This window comes from Pongo abelii, chromosome 6, assembly GCF_028885655.2.
Source record: "Pongo abelii isolate AG06213 chromosome 6, NHGRI_mPonAbe1-v2.0_pri, whole genome shotgun sequence".
In the NCBI taxonomy this organism is placed as follows: domain Eukaryota; kingdom Metazoa; phylum Chordata; class Mammalia; order Primates; family Hominidae; genus Pongo; species Pongo abelii.
Window position 1 is genome coordinate 126162519 of NC_071991.2, and position 19492 is coordinate 126182010.

At 54.9% G+C, this 19492-nt stretch overlaps 1 protein-coding gene across 1 annotated transcript in view; it reads right to left on the reverse strand.

Moving 5' to 3' along the window:
• The window catches only part of KCP (kielin cysteine rich BMP regulator), a 35012-nt gene that overhangs the window by 3034 nt on the left and 12486 nt on the right, over nt 1–19492 (reverse strand). Inside the window, exons 9-37 of the mRNA XM_054559806.2 lie at nt 14253–14346; nt 14028–14107; nt 13858–13951; nt 13443–13528; nt 13290–13371; nt 12920–13072; nt 12739–12845; nt 12565–12658; nt 11704–11877; nt 11509–11591; nt 11269–11362; nt 10989–11180; nt 10405–10575; nt 8925–9101; nt 7649–7734; nt 7310–7400; nt 7089–7171; nt 6898–6991; nt 5504–5677; nt 5188–5270; nt 4406–4526; nt 2430–2509; nt 2119–2218; nt 1499–1587; nt 1121–1223; nt 888–1030; nt 415–587; nt 220–331; nt 24–125 (exon numbers count right to left, since the gene is read on the reverse strand). Coding sequence (XP_054415781.1) covers nt 24–125; nt 220–331; nt 415–587; nt 888–1030; nt 1121–1223; nt 1499–1587; nt 2119–2218; nt 2430–2509; nt 4406–4526; nt 5188–5270; nt 5504–5677; nt 6898–6991; nt 7089–7171; nt 7310–7400; nt 7649–7734; nt 8925–9101; nt 10405–10575; nt 10989–11180; nt 11269–11362; nt 11509–11591; nt 11704–11877; nt 12565–12658; nt 12739–12845; nt 12920–13072; nt 13290–13371; nt 13443–13528; nt 13858–13951; nt 14028–14107; nt 14253–14346 — 3315 coding nt within the window. The remainder of the gene's footprint in view (nt 1–23; nt 126–219; nt 332–414; nt 588–887; nt 1031–1120; nt 1224–1498; nt 1588–2118; nt 2219–2429; nt 2510–4405; nt 4527–5187; nt 5271–5503; nt 5678–6897; nt 6992–7088; nt 7172–7309; nt 7401–7648; nt 7735–8924; nt 9102–10404; nt 10576–10988; nt 11181–11268; nt 11363–11508; nt 11592–11703; nt 11878–12564; nt 12659–12738; nt 12846–12919; nt 13073–13289; nt 13372–13442; nt 13529–13857; nt 13952–14027; nt 14108–14252; nt 14347–19492) is intronic.

Genomic DNA, 19492 nt, shown 5'->3' on the forward strand with positions numbered 1-19492 from the left:
CCAGACTCGCCCTGGAGCCGCACCTGGAGCCCGGGCTGGGCGTGCAGAATCACAGTGTGTCCTCGCAGCTCCATGTACAGCAGCGGCTCCCGCAAGAAGGGCAAGGCCACGGGTCGCCCATCCACCTGGAGGATAAAGGAGGTGGGAGGAGGGGTGATGTCGAGGCGCATGGGTGGACAGCACAGGATCCACCTTCCTCCACTCCTCGGCTTTGCTCACCGTGACTGCCCCGTCCTGCAGCAGCCGCACGGCCACATCTCCCAGCAGCACCGCCACCTCCTGGGTCCAGGCCACGCCACTCCGGCCCCGGTCATCATTGGTCACGTGCACACTGTGGGCAGGAAAGTCCCAGGTGCCAATGGTCAGCAGGGCTGGGTGTAGGGGTTGGGGAGAAGAGAGACAGGGGATGCACACCTGAAGTCCCCGCTGTGGCAGTCCTTGGCCAGCACATAGCTGCAACTGCCCTGGAAGTGCAGCAGGCGGCCGTCGAAGGTGCGGTAATGGGGGTCTCCGAAGGCCATGCAGGAAGCGGGCCGGGGCAGGCAGCGGGGACAGCAGCTGCCGGGACTCAGGGCAGGGGCCTTGTCCTGCACTCAGCCCCAGACACTGTCAGACACACCACCCTCCCTGCCGTGTCTCTCGCAGACCCTCCCAGAAAACCAAGCATCTCCCAGGAGTCTCCAGGGATCTCCAGGACTCTGGCTCCCAGGCTCCCTGTGAGCAAGGTCAGGGCACCACTTCGTGGTTGCACTGGGAACAGCACTGTCCCCAGCTCACAGCAGGCTGCAGGAGCCCAGCCTCCCTCTCTGATGCCTGGTCACACCAGGATGGCAGTATCATGTGCCCCCACCCCGACCCTCCCCACCACCTTAGATTGCGGCACTCACGGGGCCACACGAGAGCTGTGAGCAGCGCTGGCTCTGGCAACGCACGGTGCCTGCCACGCAGGAGCAGCTGGTGCAGGTGTCCACAGTCCAGCGCTCTCCAGAGGCCACCTCACGGCCCTGGTGTACGCAGGACTGGGTGGGAGCTGAAGGGATAGGAGCTGGGAGGGTCAGCTGCCCCTCCCACATGCCTAGAAGGTCTGGCTTACCCCTCCCCCATCACCCTGGCTGCGCACCTTGGCATCGCTCACAGCAGCTGTCAGCCTGGGACACCTTCGCCCAGCCATGGGGGCAGGAGACGGCCTGGCACTCCTCGAGGTGGCACTCCACATGGCCCCGCTGAGGACAGACATCATTGTTCTGGGGTTTTCTGCAGGGCCAGAGTCCCTGGCCTCATGCTTCTGGGGGCCTCTGGGCATGGACTTCTGCCTGCGCCTCCCACAATACACTCTTCACAGTTCAAGTGGGGAATGAAATCCAGCCTTCGGCTCCATGCCCCGGCGCAGGGATGCCCCTGCCCCTTAAAGACCCCATATCTGCTGGTGGAGTGTTGCACACTCCTCCCTTTATCCATCTGTGAGATCCTCCACCCTCCCAGGCCCACCCCAGCTCACACGGCAGGTGCAGGCGATGCATGCATTGCTGGGGTCCCGCCAGCTCTCTCCATCTGCCACTCTCCGGCCCTCGGCCTCCACCACACATTCTGAGGAGGGAGACATGGGATGAGCAGGCACTGTCCCTCCAGCTGCATCCTCCCTCCTTGGAGCTTACCCAGCGTTTCATGGTAGGAAAGCACTCACTCCATGTCCCTATCACCTGATGGTGCTGATTTCTTCAGCCAATATCCACAGGGCCCATTAGACATCAGGCCTCGCATCAGAGCTCAGGATGTCTCTAGGGTCCTAGGAGCCCACAGGGCCAGAGGCTGGAACCCCACTCTGGGCCAGCTGCCCGCTCAGCAGTGCAATGCCCTCTTCATGGGCCTGGGGATCCCGAGCCCCCTGACAGGCATCAGGCCAGACCTTGAGAATCTAGGCTTCATCCCAGCTTCCCCCTCCCTCATGGGTCTCTTCTCCACCTCAAGAACAGCCCCCCTCCATTTCTAGAAAAGAATGAACCCTGCATTCTGTTCTAGAAACAAACCCTGGGCTGCCCGCTTGGCCCATGAATGCCTCCCCTTCCTGTCTTCGCCCATGCTCCTCTCTGAGGGTGGAGGCCAAGGCTGGGCACTTACCCCGGCATACGGGGCAGCAGCTCCCAGGGGGAGTGTGGTGCTCTGAGAGGGGGCAGCTGAGCTCAGGACAAGCCTGGTGGATGCAGAGCCATGTCAGGTCCTGCCCATGTGAACACAAGAGGTAGAGAATGGTGGATCTCAGGGAGCTGGCGGAGGAGTAAGGCACAGGCAGGATGTGACAGTCAGGACAAGTGGGCAAATGTCAGGGCAAGTGGAGAGCCCTGGAGCTGCTGCGGGAGAGGAGTGGCAGCCACAGCCCACAGAGAAGGAAGAAGAGGGGCTCTGTGAGTCCCCAAGGCAGGAGGGCTCACCTGGCACTGGCACGTGTAGCAGGGGTCTGGTGGAGCCAGCTCAGATCCCAGCAGGCCCTCTGAACAGTTACTCAAAGCCTCTGTGAAGACAAGAACCCAGAGTGGGGGAGAGAAAGAGGGGCACAGGGCTGGAAATCCCAGCTGTCCCCACGCACCGTGTTCCCCGGTTTCTAACTCGAACTCCTGAGCATACCCATATCCCAGCACCTTGACTCCAGGGAGGATAAGTCCTCTTTCTCTTCAATTCAGTCAAGTTTACACATTTTAAAAGAAACTTTGCTAGGCTATTATTTGGGGCCGGGCGGGGGTGCAAGGTGACTGGAAACAGACCAAGCGTGGCTTCCTTAGCCTGAGGTCACTAAAAATGGCCAGCCTGCAGCCTGCTCTCCCTCCTGCTCTCTGTAATACAGTGTGGCTACAACAGTGCAGGGAAGCACACAGCCAGGCATCCCGGGTTCGAATCCTGATGCCAGCACTCAGTGCTTGTGCTCATTAGGTTAGATTAATCCACCTTCTGAGCCTCAGTTTCTTAGTCTGTAAAAAGAGATTAATAATACTTCCCTCACTGGGTGACTATGAGAACGAAGGGAGAGACTTTATTAAGAGCACCAAGTACAGGCCGTGGCATGCAACAGGTGCTTAATCAATGTTAGTCTTCTTCCCTTCCCCTGAAGCACCCCCTAGCAAGTGTTGATCAGAGCAGCCCTCCCTGATGGATGGCAGGGATGACTGCACAGCATTATGAACGTATTTAATACCACAAACTGTACACTTAAAAATGGTTAGGATCGTACATTTTAGTGTCTTACCACCATTAAAACAACAACAACAACAACAGAAAAGTCGGCGAGGAGGCTCATGCCTGTAATCCAGCTCTTTCGGAGGCTGAGGCGGGTGGATCACCTGAGGTCAGGAGTTCGAGACCAGCCTGGCCAACATGGTAAAACCCCATCTCTACTAAAAATATAAAAATTATCCAGGCATGGTGGTGCATGCCTATAATCCCAGCTACTCGGGAGGCTGAGGCAGGTGAATCCCTTGAATCCAGAGGTTGCAGTGAGCCGAGATTGTGCCACTGCACTCCAGCCTGGGCAACAAAGCGAGACTCCATCTCAAAAAAACCAAAACTCAAATCAAAAAACCAAATTGGAGAAAATAGGAGGATTATCATTAAAAAAAAAAAGTATGTTTTTTCTTTGTTTTTTTTGTTTGAGACAGAATCTCGCTCTGTTGTCAGGTTGGAGTGTAGTGGCACCATCTCAGCTCACTGCAACTTCTACCTCCTGGGTTCAAGCTATTCTCCTGCCTCAGCCTCCCGAGTAGCTGGGACTACAGGCATGCCCCATCACGCCCGGCTAATTTTTGTATTTTTAGTAGAGACGGGGTTTCACCATATTGGCCAGGATGGTCTCGATCTCTTGACTTTGTGATCCTCCCGCCTTGGCCTCCCAAAGTGGTGGGATTACAGGCGTGAGCTACCGACCCGGGCCTGTTTTTTCTATCTAAGGATAACGTTCACCTGTATTGCAAAGGTAGGTTATCATTTCAGTGCTGGTATTAAATCCAGGAGACAGAAATTGGCCATCTTTCAATATTTGTAATAAAAATAAAACTGTTTCTTTACTTTTCCCTGCAATCTTAGTAAATATTTACTCTAACAACAACAACAAAAACTCGCCCACCCCTGTGGCTGGGCTGCCTGCCTGGTCCTCACGTCTCAGCACAACTGTCGCCCTGCAGCGCCACCTGCTGGCCAAGATGCTCCACAAACCGCACCCAGCTGCAGAGAGGCAAAGGATCTCTGTCAGCTTCCCCAGTTCCCTTAGGGATGGTGCAGCCCTCGCCAGCCAGGCATGGGGTTCCAGAACAGTCCACTGGAGTCAGGAAAAATCTGGGGCTGGGACTGGTGAGGAAGGGCGGCGGGGAGTGGCAGCCCTACACTCGTATCTCATCTACCCCCACATCCCTGGACTCACGGGCACAGGTGGGACAGCAGTGCTGGGGCCCAGGGGGCAGGAGCTGGCTGGGGGGACAGCCCACCAGGCTGGGACACTGCCGCCGGTGACAGCGAAGGCTGGGAGGCCCCTCAGGCTGTGGCTAGAAGAATGAGTGAGCAGCGGTGGGTCCTGGGCCACGAAAACCCAGAGCTGCCCTTGGCCGGGACTTCCGGCCCCTCCCTCTGCCTGCTGCAGCCTCTCCCGGGACACGTCTTGGGCCCTGAACTCACGGCTAAAGAGAGACTCGGTGTCTTCTAGACGTGCTCCTCACCCCATGCCCTAGTCTCTGAGATGACGTCTCTCCTTCTCCTTTCAGTCACTTGGGCCTGAGCCCTCATGTGACCTTTGATCCTCCGGCAGGCTCATGCCATCCTCCTCCCCAGGCCCATGGCTTAGTACCCTGACTTGTGATGTCATTTGCCTGCTCCAAGCCCTTCCATGGCCTTGCAAATAGAATCTCCACAATATGACCCCTGGCCACGTCCCAGGTGGCTCTCCGGCCATACACACCCGCCCTGCACTGTAGCCAGGGGGGCCACCCATGACCTCCTGCACACTTGGAACCTGCGCTCTTTGTCTAAACCCAGACCTCCCCACCCTGTTGGCCCCAACCCTGCCTTGTCTCCTGGCCACAGGGATACACTCCTCTGGCCCCCAGAGTGCCCGCTCCATGCAGTGACCAGCTTGGCTGGGCCTCATCCCATGCTGCCCACTCCCCATCCCTCGAGGTGCCCCAGCCCCTCCACTGTGCCCTCACCTACCTCGCAGATGCACACTTCACAGGGGTCTGCCCCAGGCTGGAAGCTGTCCCCGGGCTGGTACTTCCGGCCCTCATGCTCACAGTCTTTGGGGTGGAGTGAGAGCAGAACGGGACCAGGGGGCCTTCAGGCTGGCAGCGAGGCTGGGGTGGAGTCCTCTGTCTCCAGCCTCCCCCTGACCCCAGGGAGTGGGGTGTGCACAAGGACGGAGGCCACTTCTCCAACTGCCTGTCTCTGCCACCTGGCCCAGCAGAGGCAGGGAGGTGTGGGCCCAGGGCTCCCTCCTCACCTTTCCCCTCCCGCCCCAGGCTTCCAGTACCAGAGCATCGAGGACAGCAGTCATGGGGCCCCTGGCGGGGCTGGGCGCAAGAGCTGATGCACTGGACGCGTGCACAGGTGACGACGCCCTCGTGACACACACAGGAGGAGCAGGCACTGTCGGGGGGCACCCAGCTACTGCCTTCGGGATGCTCTTCCCCATGAGCCAGGCAGCCTGTGGTGCAAAGTGGGCAGGGATGAGCTTGGAGGTTGAGATCTGGACATCTGCCCCTGGCGCCCACCCTCAGTGGTCAGCTAGGCATGTGGCGCCAGGAGTGGGTTTGCAGGGATATGGCGGGAAGGTGGGATGGGGCAGAACTCCTGTCTGTTGTGGAGGGGAAAGGCACTGGGAGGGGTTCAGAACACCTGGGTTCTAATCCTGTTCTGTTCCTACCTGCTCTCAAGACCAAGCTCCAGGCAGCAGGTACTGCCCAGTGCAGCTCGCACTGGCCACAGTATCTGGCATGCAGCAGCTGTGTCATAAATGCATGTGGACCAGGTGAATGGCTCCATTGCTAACCATGTGCCCAAGGTAACTCAGTCTCTCCGGGCCTCAGTCTCCTCATCTGTTAAATGAGGATTTCCTCTGTCCTGCCTCCCTCCCAGAGCAAGTGAAATGCTATGACAGCTCTGTGGTTCTGTAGAAACACCACCACACTGGGCAGGGTGTGGGGCGAGGGGGGCAGTGGGCAGGCTAAGAAAGGCTCAAGTACAGAGCCAGGTGGTCCAAGTGTCCATCTTGACTCTGCCACCTCCTCTACCTCTCTGTACCTCCACTTTCTCATCTGTAAAATAGGAGGACTAAGAGTACTTATCTGGTAAGGTTGTTGTGCTGATTAAATGAGATAATACACGTAAAGTGCTCAGGGCCTGGCACATGCTATCTGCTCACTGAATGTCAGGTATCTTGATGATGATGATGGTGATGATGATGATGATGATGGTGATGATGATGATGATGATGATGATGATGATGAATGGGGTGTGGTTAGGAAGAGGGGCAGCTTTTTGTTTTATTTTTTAGACAGAGTCTTCTTTGTTGCCCAGGCTGCACAGTGGTGCAAATGCAGCTCACTGCAGCCTCAAACTCCTGGGCTCAAGTGATCCTCCCACCTTGGCCTCCCAAAGTGCTGGGATTGCAAGTGTGAGCCTCTGCACCCAGCCCAAGACAGGCAGCTTTGAGGGAACTCTAACCAGCACCTGGAAGAGGGATGGTCTGGGCAGTCCGGGACAGGGAGAGGTAGGAGAAGCTGAAGGTGGCAAGGGTGTATGCAAGGGCCAGTTGCGGGGGCAGGGAGGTGGGAGAAGAGCTGGCTGAGGGGAGGGAGGCGGGGTGGACAGAGAGACACAGGGCCAAGGGGCTGAAGCAAGGGGTAGGGCTGGAGGTGGCCATACCTCTGCAGCGAGGGCAGCAGCTCCCCCGCTCGGTGACCTGGAGCTTGCAGGGAAGGGGTGGGCACCGCAGCCGCACACAGCTGACCTGGCCAGCCTGTAGGAGATGCAGGGACACTGGCTTGCTGCCTAGGCTGGGGCCCAGAGGTGCTATGGTACAGCCGTCACTCCACACCCCCCACCTCCTGCTATACCTGACAGCGACACCACTCACAGCTGCCTGCTGGTCCCTCAAACTCCTCCCCATCCTGGTACTCCCGGCCCTGAGAGACGCAGCCTGTGGGGGACATACCTCCTGCGTGGGAGGCCTGTACCACCCTGCCCTGCTCGGCCCAACCTTAGGCCTGGCAGGAAGGGAAGGGGGAGGGAGAGGTGGGGAAGGGTGTGGGGGCCGGGCATGAGGAAGGCAGCTCACTGTGGCAAACAGGGCAGAAGCAGGGGCCTGGAGAGGGTTGGGAGCAGAGAGCTGGGGGACATGGCTTCTTCTGGCAGCGCATGGAACCTTCCTGGGGGAGAGAGGTCCATCACACCCTCAACTGGACTGCACATTTCCCCAGGGCTGGAGCCCCTACTGAGCCTGCAGGGGCCCAAACACCCTCCCTTGGCCCGGGACACCTGAGCCCAGTCCTGTCCCATGAGATGTGAAGGGCAGAGTGTAGCACTTGCCATCTGAGTGGAGGAGACAGCCTCTTCCTGGCCAGAGAGAAGAATCAAGGGAGGAAAGGTTACCAAGGCCCTAAAGGGGCCGCCTCACCTGGCAGGTGCAGAGGGAGCAGGTAGGGTCAAGTGGGTCAGGAAGGGTCTCTCCAGAGGCAGCAGTGACTCCATGGTAGCGGCATCCTGGCAGAGAGGGGAGTCCAACAGAAGAGCTGCCATCAACAGAACCTCCACTGTCACACACACACACAGCCCCTCTCCCTCCACACATACACACACAGCTACAGCCACATACACACAGCTACACACATACCCATATACACAGCCTCACCCACAACCACATACACACACACACAGCCACACACATACATACACACATACATACACAGCAGGGGGGAGTGCAACAGAAGAGCTGTCATCAACAGAACCGCCACTGTCACATACACACACAGCCCCTCCCCCTCCACACATACACACACAGCCACACCTACACACACACACACATATAGCCACACACACATACATACACAACCACACCTACACCCACATATACATACAGCCACACACACACACATATATCCACATACACACACATACCCATAGACACATACAGCGACACCCACACCCACATACACACACACATAAACACACAGCCACACACACACATACACGCACCCACACACATACACGCACCCACATACACACATACCCATATACACACACAACCACATACACACACACACATATACACACACACACACACACACAGCCACACATACACATACACACAGCCACACACACATACACACAGACACACACAGCCACACAAACACATAGCCACACACACATCCCCACATACACACACAGACACGCACACACCCACACACAGAGACCCCCCCCATACACACCCACACACAGCCACACACACACATACACACACACCCACATACACGCACAGCCACGAACACACACACACACATACGCAGACACAAATACAGACACACACACACATACACCCACATATACACAGCTACAGCCATACACACACACAAATGGCCACACACACATACACAGCCACACAAACACACATATACACACAGTCACACATACACACACAGATACACAGCCACACACACAGATACACAGACACACAGACACACATATGGCCACACACACACGTACACAGACACACACACAGACATACAAACACACAGCCCTGCCCGGGACCTCTATCAAAGGTGAGGGAGTCGGAGAGTGAGAGAAAAGTATGGTGGAGCGGCAGGCAGTGGGAGGGCTGGGAGGAAAGTGGAATCGGTGGGAGAGGCATCCCTGGGAGCCCCAGCAGGGGGAAGGAAGGGCAGGTGTGGCTCTACCCTGGCAGGTCGGGCAGCAGTGCCCAGAGGGCATGAGTGGGTGGCTGCAGCCCGGAGGCTCACAGGGCCGACGGCCGCAGGTCACGAAGCCTCCAAGGCAGGTACACAGGTTGCAGGGTTCTTGGGGATCTGGGAACTCCTGGTTACTCAGGTAGGACTCCCCCAGGTACTCACAGCCTTTCAGAGAAGAGACAGAGGCCGAGGGGAGGGACAGAAAGGGATGAGACGGCAGCGGTCATAGGCTCTGAGCTTGGGCCTCTTATGCATCCAAGATCTCAAAGATCTAGCATGGGGCTGGGGGGGGGTCACAGTCCAAGCCCAGGGGGCAAAGCAGTCGTGGGGGGGGGCGGGCTTTGGATTGGCCAAAGGGCAAACTTTCTCCCCTTTATCTTGCAAAAAACCTTCCTGTTTAATTTGTAAAAAAACACCCACAAGGAATCGGTTGCCCCTGGGGTTAAATACTCAGCAGGCCACTGCCAGAGGCACCAGTTTCCCAACCCGGAGAGCTGGGAGTAGCCCCAGCTGACTCAGGTGGTACGGACCCAAGGTAGCCCCTTTCCCACGCTCTTCCGAGCCCACTGATGAATCCAGGAAGGGGTGGGGTCCCAGGGTGGTGGCAGCCTGCCCTTGGCACCTCTGCCATTTGCTCCCTTCCCTTTTTAAAAAAGAGAGGGTGAATTTCAGGCTCAAAGCCTTGGTGGGCAAAAGTATCTGACTAGGATTTAACAATATTATAATTTTAATTATATTCATTTTTATGGTAATGTGGTCCTGGCAAGTCTAATTTTCCACTTACAGTATGGTACAAAACTCCTTTCTAAATCTATTTAAATTAATAAGTGAGTTAATTGGAAGGCAAATAGTAAATAAAATTACAGTTGGTAAGGGCGAGTGGCCAAAATGGCCAAGATCGCACGAGTGAGGGAAGACAGGGGGACTGGGGGACTGGGTCTTTTTACAAGAGCCAAATTTAGGCCCAGAGAGGCTATGTAACTTGTCCAAGACCACATGCCAAATAGCAACAGAGGCAGGAGAAGATCCAGGCTTTAGTCTCAGGCTTTTTTTTTTTTTTTTTTTTTTTTTTTGAGACGAGGTCTCACTCTGTCACCCAGCCTGGAGTGCAGTGGCAAAAACACGGTTCACTGTAGCCTCAAACTCCTGGGCAATCCTCCCACCTCAGCCTCCCCAGTAGATGGAACTACAAGAGCCACTGCGACCAGCTGATTTTAAATTTTTTGTGTAGAGACAAGATCTCTCTATGTTGCCCAGGCTGGTCTTGAACTCCTGGGCTTAAGCAATCCTCCTGCCTCAGCCTCCCAAATTGTTGGGGTCACAGGCTCGAGCCAGGGCTCCCAGCCTTGGGACTTTTTCTTACTGTAATAAATATTTTAGATCCACCCTAGGGCAGTAAAGATTATTCTGACCCAGCCCTCTGGTCCCCCCATCCCACCCCCGCAGTTCCCTATCCCGTGACCCTCACCATCACAGTTAGGGCAGCAGTTGCCCCTGGCAGGGAAGGGGCACAATGCAGGGGCACATGCCTTGGGCTCGCAGCTCACGCTGCCCTCCCAGCAAAGGCAGAGGTGGCAGGCAGCAGTGGGCGATAGGAAGCGCTCCCCGCTGGCAAACTCCTTCCCCTGGTACAGGCAGCCTGGGGAGAAGGGCAGGGGCTGGGGGCCTGTAGGGGCTGGGGGGCCGTGGGGACTGGAGGGCTGTGGGGACATGGTGGTCGTGGGGTTGGGGGGCGTGGAGGATGGGTGTCGTGGGGGCCGTGGGGGCTGGCGGTCGTGGGGGCTGGGGGTCCGTGAGGGCGGGGAGGCCGTGGGCTCCGTGGAGGCTGAGGTCCGCGGAGGATGAGTGTCGTGGGGGGCTGGGGGCCGTGGGGGATGGAGGGCCGTGCCGGCTGGCTCCCAGGCCATGCCGACCGGACACTACACTCCTAACGAGATCCCCGACGTGGGCGGAGCGGGCCTGGAGGAGGGGGACTGGGCAGGGCGCTCCGGGGCGGGGCGGGGCGGGGCGGCAGGACGCAGGTGGCCCGGAGGGGCATCGCCAGGACATTACCGTCGCAGGAGGGGCAGCAAGGCCCCTGGCGAGGGTGCGCGCAGGGCGCGGGCGGGCAGGGCAGCCGCTGGCAGGACACGGAGCCGTCGAGGCAGAGGCAGCGGCGGCAGGGATCGCCGGGCGGGGAGAAGTACTCCTGGTGGCGGGCGGGAGACGCGCCGGGCCGTGGGCAGCCGGCGGGGACTGGGGCGGCTGCGGCGAGAGAGCGCGTCAAAGGGGCCCAGGAATAGGCCTCCGAGGGGACCCCCAGGGAGGAGCAGCCGAGGGGTGCAGCCCCTACCCGGGCACTGCGGGCAGCACTCTCCCGGCAGCAGGACAGGCTCTGGACAGGGCAGCGGCGCGCAGCGGTGGGCCAGGCACTGCACGTTGCCGCTCTGCGGACCGACAGACGCACCACCGGTCAGTGGGTTAGTTGGGGGAGGCCGAGGAGACCCCTCCCACCCAGTGCCACCAGGTCCCACCCCTCCCACCTGGGCGGGCCTCTCCTGGCCTCTGCAAGTCCCGCCTCCACCAGACTCACCAGACAGCGACACAGACGGCAGGGGTCAGAGGGGTGGGGGAAGTCCGCTCCGCTGGGGTACTCTTTCCCTCCAAAGGCACAGCCTGTGGGAGGGAGCGGCTATAGCCTGGGAGAGGGCGACTGCCCCAGGGCGTGCTGCCTTCCGGGGGCCACGCCATCCCATCCCAGAAGGCCGCCCCGACCCGCCCACCTCACCGCTGCAGTCGTTCGGGCAGCAGATCCCAGGCAGCGGGTGGGCACAGGGGGCCCTGGGGCAGGCGCGAGGCTGGCAGTGGGCATGGCCTTCCTGGCATCGGCACTCCTGGCAGGGGTCTCGGGGGTGGGAGAAGCTCTCGCCGTCCACAAACACCTCTTCCTCCAGGATGCAGTCTGGGCAGTGGACGGTGGGGGCAGGTATGAGGGCAAAGCCTGACAGCCCCTCCAGCCCTGGAGTCCAGAGCCGCCACCCAAGTGCCCACTTGGAAGCTGACTCGAGGGGAAAGAGGAGGAAGTGGCCATGTGCACATGTGTGCAGGCATGTGTATCGTTGTGAGCACACACGAGTGTGCGTGCGCATTGGGGTCATTCACCTGCACGCAGATGTGTGTCTCTGAGGGTAAGAAGGGGAGTGCTTACACACGTGTGTACCTGTGCTTGACACACGCCCTCACACAGACTCTCTATGCGGGCAGGGACGTGTCCCATGCATCCCAGCACCCGGCCTCCTACGTGGCAGGCTCAAGTGCCTGCTCATGAACCTGTGTTATCCAGGTAGATACATGGGTTTGCCTGGGGGGTAGGGAGATGGGGGCTCTAGCATGGTGGGGGGGCAGTAGTTACTAGAAGAGGAAATGGAGCATGGGAGGGGAGGGTGGTGTAGGTACAGGCAGGAATAAACAAATCTCTACTCTCCCTCCCACCCACACCCTGTGAGTTCCAGAGAGTTCTAAGCTCTGAAACAAGACTGAAACAATTCAGAAGGCCATTGCTTTCTAAGGTACCTGTTGGGCCCATGGGGCTGTGGGACAGCAGCCTCTGGGGCCCTGATGCCCTCAGGCACAGTGAGTGCCCACATACCTGGGCACCTGGGGCAACACTGGCCTGGTCCACTCTGGGGCCTGGCACAGGTCGTGGGAGGGCAGTCAACCAAGGAGCATGTCACAGTTCCATCCTGGGAGAGAGCAGGGGAGAGAGCAATGGGGGCACGCCCAGGAGGGGCTCAGCAGGGCAGCAGCAAGGCTGGGCAGCTACCTGACAGTGGCAGGCATGGCAAGGGCTGTCTGCGTCCGTGAAGTTCTGCCTATTGGCATACACTTGGCCATGGTAGGTGCAGCTGTCACAGCTGGGGCAGCAGGCACCTGGGTGGGGCGGGCTGGTCAGGGTGAGCTGAGTAATGCAGGGGAAGAAAGCCAGGATCAGCCCAGGCACTCACCAGGGGGCTGGGTGGGGTGCTGGCAGGGGGCTGGGGGGCAGAGCACAGCTCCGCACTCGGGTACCCCATCTTGACAGACGCAGGCGGTGCAGGGCCGACCATCAGGCTCCCACTGGACTCCCTCAGCAAACTCCTCTCCATCCAGCACACAGGCTGTAGTAAGGGGGGCTGTCACGTGGCAGCCTGCACACCTCCCACCCATCCCTGTCCTTCCCAGGACACAGGGACCCAAACTTCGCCATCCCCACTGACACTGTAGAATGGCTAGTGGACTTAGCAACCCGTACCCCGTCCGGGGAAGGAGCACCCTCCATCTGCAGCCCTCAGAGGCAGCGCCCATAGCAGCTGCTCCTCCCCCTCTCACACACACCTGGGCAGAGCTGGCGGCCAGAGGCAGGCAGGGCACAGGGGGTGACTGGGCACTCCTGCTCCTCACAGGAGACCTCGCCAGCCTAGGAGGGAAGCAGGTGAGACACCCTGAAGGAATGAGGCAGATCTGGGTGTGAGCAGAGGGACCGCCTACCTGGCAGGAGCAGCGGACACAGAGGCCCCGCTCTTGGAGTCTGAAGGTCTCCTGGCTCTGATACTGGTGTCCCTGGTACTCACAGCCTGGATGGGATGACAGGGGCGTGGGAGTATAGGGCTGGAGGCAGAGGGGAAGCTTCACGTCACCCTGAGGTGTCCAACCCCCACCCTGACAAAGAAGACCCAGCCGAGTCCTCCAGGGCACCCTGACAGCAGCCCCGCGCCCCCCACAGCTATGCCACAGAAGCGCAGGCCCCAGCATGGTGCCAGTTTGCCATGAGAAGGTGTGGTGAGGACTCACTTTGGGAACAGGGTAACAGGGGCTTAGGTCCAAGAAAAGCAAATCCCCCACACCTAGAGCCTCTCTGCGGCCAAGGCCTGCCCCTCCCGCAGACACTCCGGCCCCCACTCACCATCGCAGACAGGGCAGCACTGCCCAGGGATCTTGCCTGGGTGTCTGCAGGGCACTGGTGGGCAGGGCACAGGCTCACACTGGACACTCCCATTCTGCCAACAGGGCCTGGTCAGCATGCCAGAGGCAGGCTCTGGAGCCAGGCCCTCCCTGCCAGGCAGCCACACTCACAGCACAGCGGCAGTGCAAGCAGGGGTCCCCTGAGCCCACAGGCTCCCCGCTGCGGTGCTCCTGCCCGTTTAGGAAACAGCCTGTTGGGAAGGGGGGGCCTTAGATGTTCCTCAGGGGCCCCTCCCCACCCTCTCCTGGCCTTCATGGGCCCCCAAGCAGGGCCACCCATCAGCTTTCTCCAGGTTGCCCACCATGGTCAGGTCCCTGCCCTACCCACCGACTCACCATCGCACACAGGGCAGCAGGTGCCTGGGAGGGGCCGGGCCGGGTATGGACACAGGCTGGCACATTCTCGCTGGCGGCACTGGATGTGACCCTCCTGGTGGGGAGAATGAACGGGGAAGGGGCCGATAGGGCTCAACTGAGAGGTGGAAATGGCATTAGAATCCCAGCTATCCACTTATTAGATGTGTTTATGGGTTGAATTGTGTGTCCCCGCCCCCAAATCCATATGTTGAACTCCTCACCCCCAGCACCTTAGCCTGTTACACTATTTGGAAACAGGGTCATTGCAGATGTAATTAGTTAAGATGAGGTCATACTGGAGCAGGGTGGGTCCCTAATCCAATATAACTAGTATCTTTTTTTTTTTTTTTGAGATGATAAAAAAGACTTGCTGATAAAACAAGTTGCAGGTTTGCAGGTTTGCAGGTTTGCAGGTTGCAGGTTGAGATGGAGTTTCGCTCTTGTTACCCAGGCTGGAATGCAATGGTGTGATCTCAGCTCACTGTAACCTCCACCTCCTGGGTTCAAGCGATTCTCTTGCCTCAGCCTCCCTAGTAGCTGGGATTACAGGCACACAACACCATGCCCAGCTAATTTTTTATATTTTTAGTACAGATGGGGTTTAACCATGTTGGCCAGGCTGGTCTCAAACTCCTGGCCTCAGGTGATCCACCTGTCTTGGTCTCCCAAAGTGCTGGGTTTACAGGCATGAGTCACTGTTCCAGGCAATATCCTAAAAAGGGGAAATTTACACACAGACACACACACATACACACACAGGGAGAACGGTATGGAAAAGAGAAGGCAGAAGTTCAGGTGCTGCAGAAACCAAGGAATGCCAGAGATCGCCAGCGAATCACCAGAAGCGAGGGCAGAGGCTGGAGCAGATTCCTCCTCACAGTTCCAGAAGGAACCAACCCTCCCACACCTAGATCTCACACTTCTGGCCTCCAGAACTGTGAGAGAATATATTTATGTTGTTCAAGACACCCAGTATGCACTTATGCACTTTGTTACAGCAGCCCAGGAAACTCATACAGATACATGAACTAGCATGTCAATTAAGCTCTCTGTGACTCAATTTACTCGTCTGAAAAAAGTGGACCTGAAAAAATAGTCCTGTTCTCGTAGGCTTGTTGTGGGATGAAAGGAAACAAGGGGTCTGGTGTGGCATCTACCTCTAGAAGCTGGTACTTAGCATGGTGGCTGCTGCCACTACCCCATGGCCTGACCCCAAAAGTCCCCATGCCTTGAATTCACACCCACATCCCTGGGCTCACTGCCTCCAGCCCCATCAGGGTCTGAGCAGCCAATGACTTCTCATGGGTAGGGAGAGGGAGGACGTGGTTGTGCCAGATGCGTTTGTACCAAAGCAAACCCATCTTGAATAGCGGCTAGGTGAAATGAGGCTGAGACCTACTGGGCTGCATTCCCAGATGGTTAGGCATTCTAAGTCACAGGATGATATAGGAGGTCGGCACAAAATATAGATCATAAAGACCTTGCTGATAGAACAGGTTGCAGCCAAAACCTACCAAAACCAAGCTGGCAATGAGAGTGACCTCTGGTCGTCCTCACTGCCACACTCCCATCAGCGCCACGACAGTTTACAAATGCCATGGCAATGTCAGGAAGTTACCCTATATGGTCTAGAAGTGGGCATCATGAATAATCCACCCCTTGTGTAGCATATCATCAATAAATAACCATAAAAATGGGCAACCAGCAGCCCTCAGGGCTGCTCTGTCTATGAAGTAGCCATTCTTTTACTCCTTTACTTTCCTAATAAACTTGCTTTCACTTTATAGACTCGCCCTGAATTTTTTCTTGTGCAAGATCCAAGAACCCTTTCTTGGGGTCTGGATCAAGACTCCTTTCCTGTAACATCTTTCTGGCGACCACTGAAGGGATGATGGTGCGGAAACCCCCGACCCAAAGGCTAATTTTTGGTAAGTGGTGGGGTCTGGTAACATCTTTCTGGTGAGCCGTGGAAGGGACAATACTGAAGAAACCCCCTGACCAGAAGGAAATAGATGGCAGCACTGACTGGTGGACTGTGGGTAAGTGGGGTGCATATACCTGGGTAAATAATGGGATTGGGTTAGAGGCCCAATTTAGGGGAGTTAGAGGCCCCTCTTAATAAAAGGCAAGGATGCTTGACGGACCTTGGGATAGAGGCCCAACTCAGGAGGGTTAGAGTCCCTTCTAATATTTAGAGGGTTAGAGGCCCCTCTGGGTAAAGTCCCTCCCGGTTAAGAATGGGTTTGGCACTACGGGATTTTAACTGCTATTCTCTTGGGATTAATCTGCCTTGTACTCTTTGCTGCTGGCTATGGGTGACAGGATTAGGCAAGTACAGGATCGTGGGACATGCAGAGCTTTTTCCTCCCTAAAAGGGAAAACTTAAGAGCTAATAGGACTGCCAAAAAAGATCCCTTCATGGCTGGGCGCGGTGGCTCACACCTGTAATCCTAGCACTTTGGGAGGCCGAGGAGGGCGGATCACGAGGTCAAGAGATTGAGACCATCCTGGCCAACATGGTGAAATTCCGTCTCTACTAAAAATACAAAAATTAGCTGGGTGTGGTGGCACATGCCTGTAGTCCCAGCTACTCGGGAGGCTGAGGCAGGAGAATCACTGGAAACCGGGAGGCAGAAGTTGCAGTGAGCTGAGATGGCGCCATTTCACTCCAGCCTGGTGACAGAGCAAGACTCCATCTCAAAAAAAAAAAAAAAAAATTCCCTTCACTACCGATACACAGCCACCCAAACTTTTGAGCAATAGGTGGCTCTTTCTCTGGCCTCCCTGAGCACTTCGCCTTTCCCACTCTGCCTCAGGCAATGCATCCCCCTGTGCCCTCCACTGCAAGCTGGTTGAGTGAATGGTAATAATCACCGTTTATTTCCTCTGCAAAGTTTTGATTAATGGAAAAAAAGAATGTGTGAGCCAGTCTTAAGCTATAGTGAATCTGGTGTGCTTTGTGTGTCTTTCTGTGTTGTTCTGTAGTAAAGAAAGGTACCTTAGAATAGAACACAGGCTTAGGACACCTGTAAGCCTGCTTTGCAAGACAGCCCAGCAAACGTGTCAGTTACAAACTTTGCTGCAAGTCCCTGAAAAATAACTGGATAAGGTTTCCCTCTTATCTTGTATGTCCTTGGGAACTTGACCTTGTAACCACATGGCAGTACTTTCTCTTGGTCTCTGCCATCACAATGGTGACTTGGGTTCAGGGTTCAGTTCACAACTTAGAGGATGAGTCCTTTATCTTCTTTCATCTGTGTATTTATATGTGTTGCGTGTGTGATGTTTATACAGAAAAGAGCTTTAACTAATTGGTTTAATAATAATAAGAGCTTAAATATTTTGTCAGAAAAGTAAAAAGTCTAACGCCTTTTAGTTCATGTGACTTAAGTAATCTTTGGGAAATAAGGACAGTTTTAAAGATTACTGATAAAATAAAAATATCTTCAAATATGTAAACATTTGGTCTAAATTATGCAGGTCAGATATTAGGTTTGCTAAATGCTTTAAGGTCATAACCTGCTTCTTTGACTTTTGAAAATTATCCAATTTATTTTGGAGCTTTAGATTCTAGATAAGGCCCGGGGACATGTGGAATTAGCCATGTCTCCTAGCTATGCAAAGAAGGTTATAAAGCAAAGAGATTTTATATAAGAAAGGATCTTGTGTGGTAAACTCTTGTCCTAAAGTAAAATGACTGGTTGTTTAAAAAGAGGAATGTTTAGGACAAGTCAGAAAGTCCCAAGCATATTGTAGATTGTCTGTGTAAGTCATGAAAGAATTCGTGAAAGGGAATTTATGCAAGAAATGTTGTACAATGTAAAGGTTGTTAGGCCTCCTAAATGTTTCATAAAATGTCACTATGACTCTTTTTTATCTTTCTGTTTTTTTTTTTTTTTTTTTGAGACAGTCTCACTCTGTCACCCAGGCTGGAATGCAATGGTGGGATCTCAGCTCACTGCAACCTCCACCTCCTGGGTTCAAGCCAGTCTCCTGCCTCAGCTTCCTGAGTAGGTGGAAGTATAGGTACGCACCAGCATGCCCAGCTAATTTTTGTATTTTTAGTAGAGATGGGGTTTCACCATGTTGCCCAGGCTGGTCTCAAACCACTGACCTCAAGTGATCTGCCCACCTTGGCCTCCCAAAGTGCAGGGATTACAGGTGTAAGCCACAGCACCCAGCCCCACTATGACTCTTAACTATACAACTTGCCTGCTTTACAGTTAGGTAAGGCCTGGGACATGTGGAGTTTGCCACACCCCCTAGCTGTGCTGGAAAATGTCAGACCTTATTTTGCACTTCTGCCTGGTGTGTCCTAGGCTAGGCTCCACACCTAGTACATAGTTAAAATCCTGAACTTACCAAGGTTTTCACCAAAAGTAAAAGTTGCTAAGGATTAACATTGTAACATGTAATTGAGACTACTGAAAAAACAGTTCTACATGCAAGGCATGTAAGAAAAGTAGAATGTACTTTTGGTAAAAGATTATAAAAAGTCATGGGAATGTGGGTTTCTAGCCTAAGTTTAGAGAGTTAAAGGATTGTTTTAAGTTAGACAGAATAAAGCTGAAGGTTTGAGCAAGTTGTGGAAGGTTTGTGAAAAATTAATCTTGTAAAAGAAATTGTGTGTGAACATATTGGTCAAAGTTAAAGGGGTATTATTCAGTTTTTCTGTAAATTGAGCATTGGAATAAAAGTGCAACACACAAAACCTGCTTGTAATCTGCTCTTTAACAAAAATTTGTAAAGAGTTATAAAACATTTATGAAAATCTTACCTTATAGTCAAACTGATTAAGAAATATATTTGTCTATAACGTTTTATTAAGAATTGGGTTTGACATCAATAATGCACCCATGCAACAGTGACATTTGGCTTATTTGGTATAAAAGTCATATAGGAAGTATTGTCAAATATGAAATGGTATTTGGTTTTTCTTTGGGCTGTATTTGTATAAATGTGTTACTGGTATGTGATCCAAAATTATAAGAAACTCCTATAATGCTGATATGACTTAGTGTATGTTATTAATAATTATAATTGTTATGTGAAATTATTATATGCCACAAGAGTAACCAAATTTCCTTATCAATTGTGGCTTTAATAGTGACTGTCCTAAAACTTTTTGCCATCCCCAAACAATTGTTATCTTGTTTTAACCCTCTTTAAAGGGTGGTTTTATAACCAACTATAGGACTTCAACTGGTGCACTTAAATGC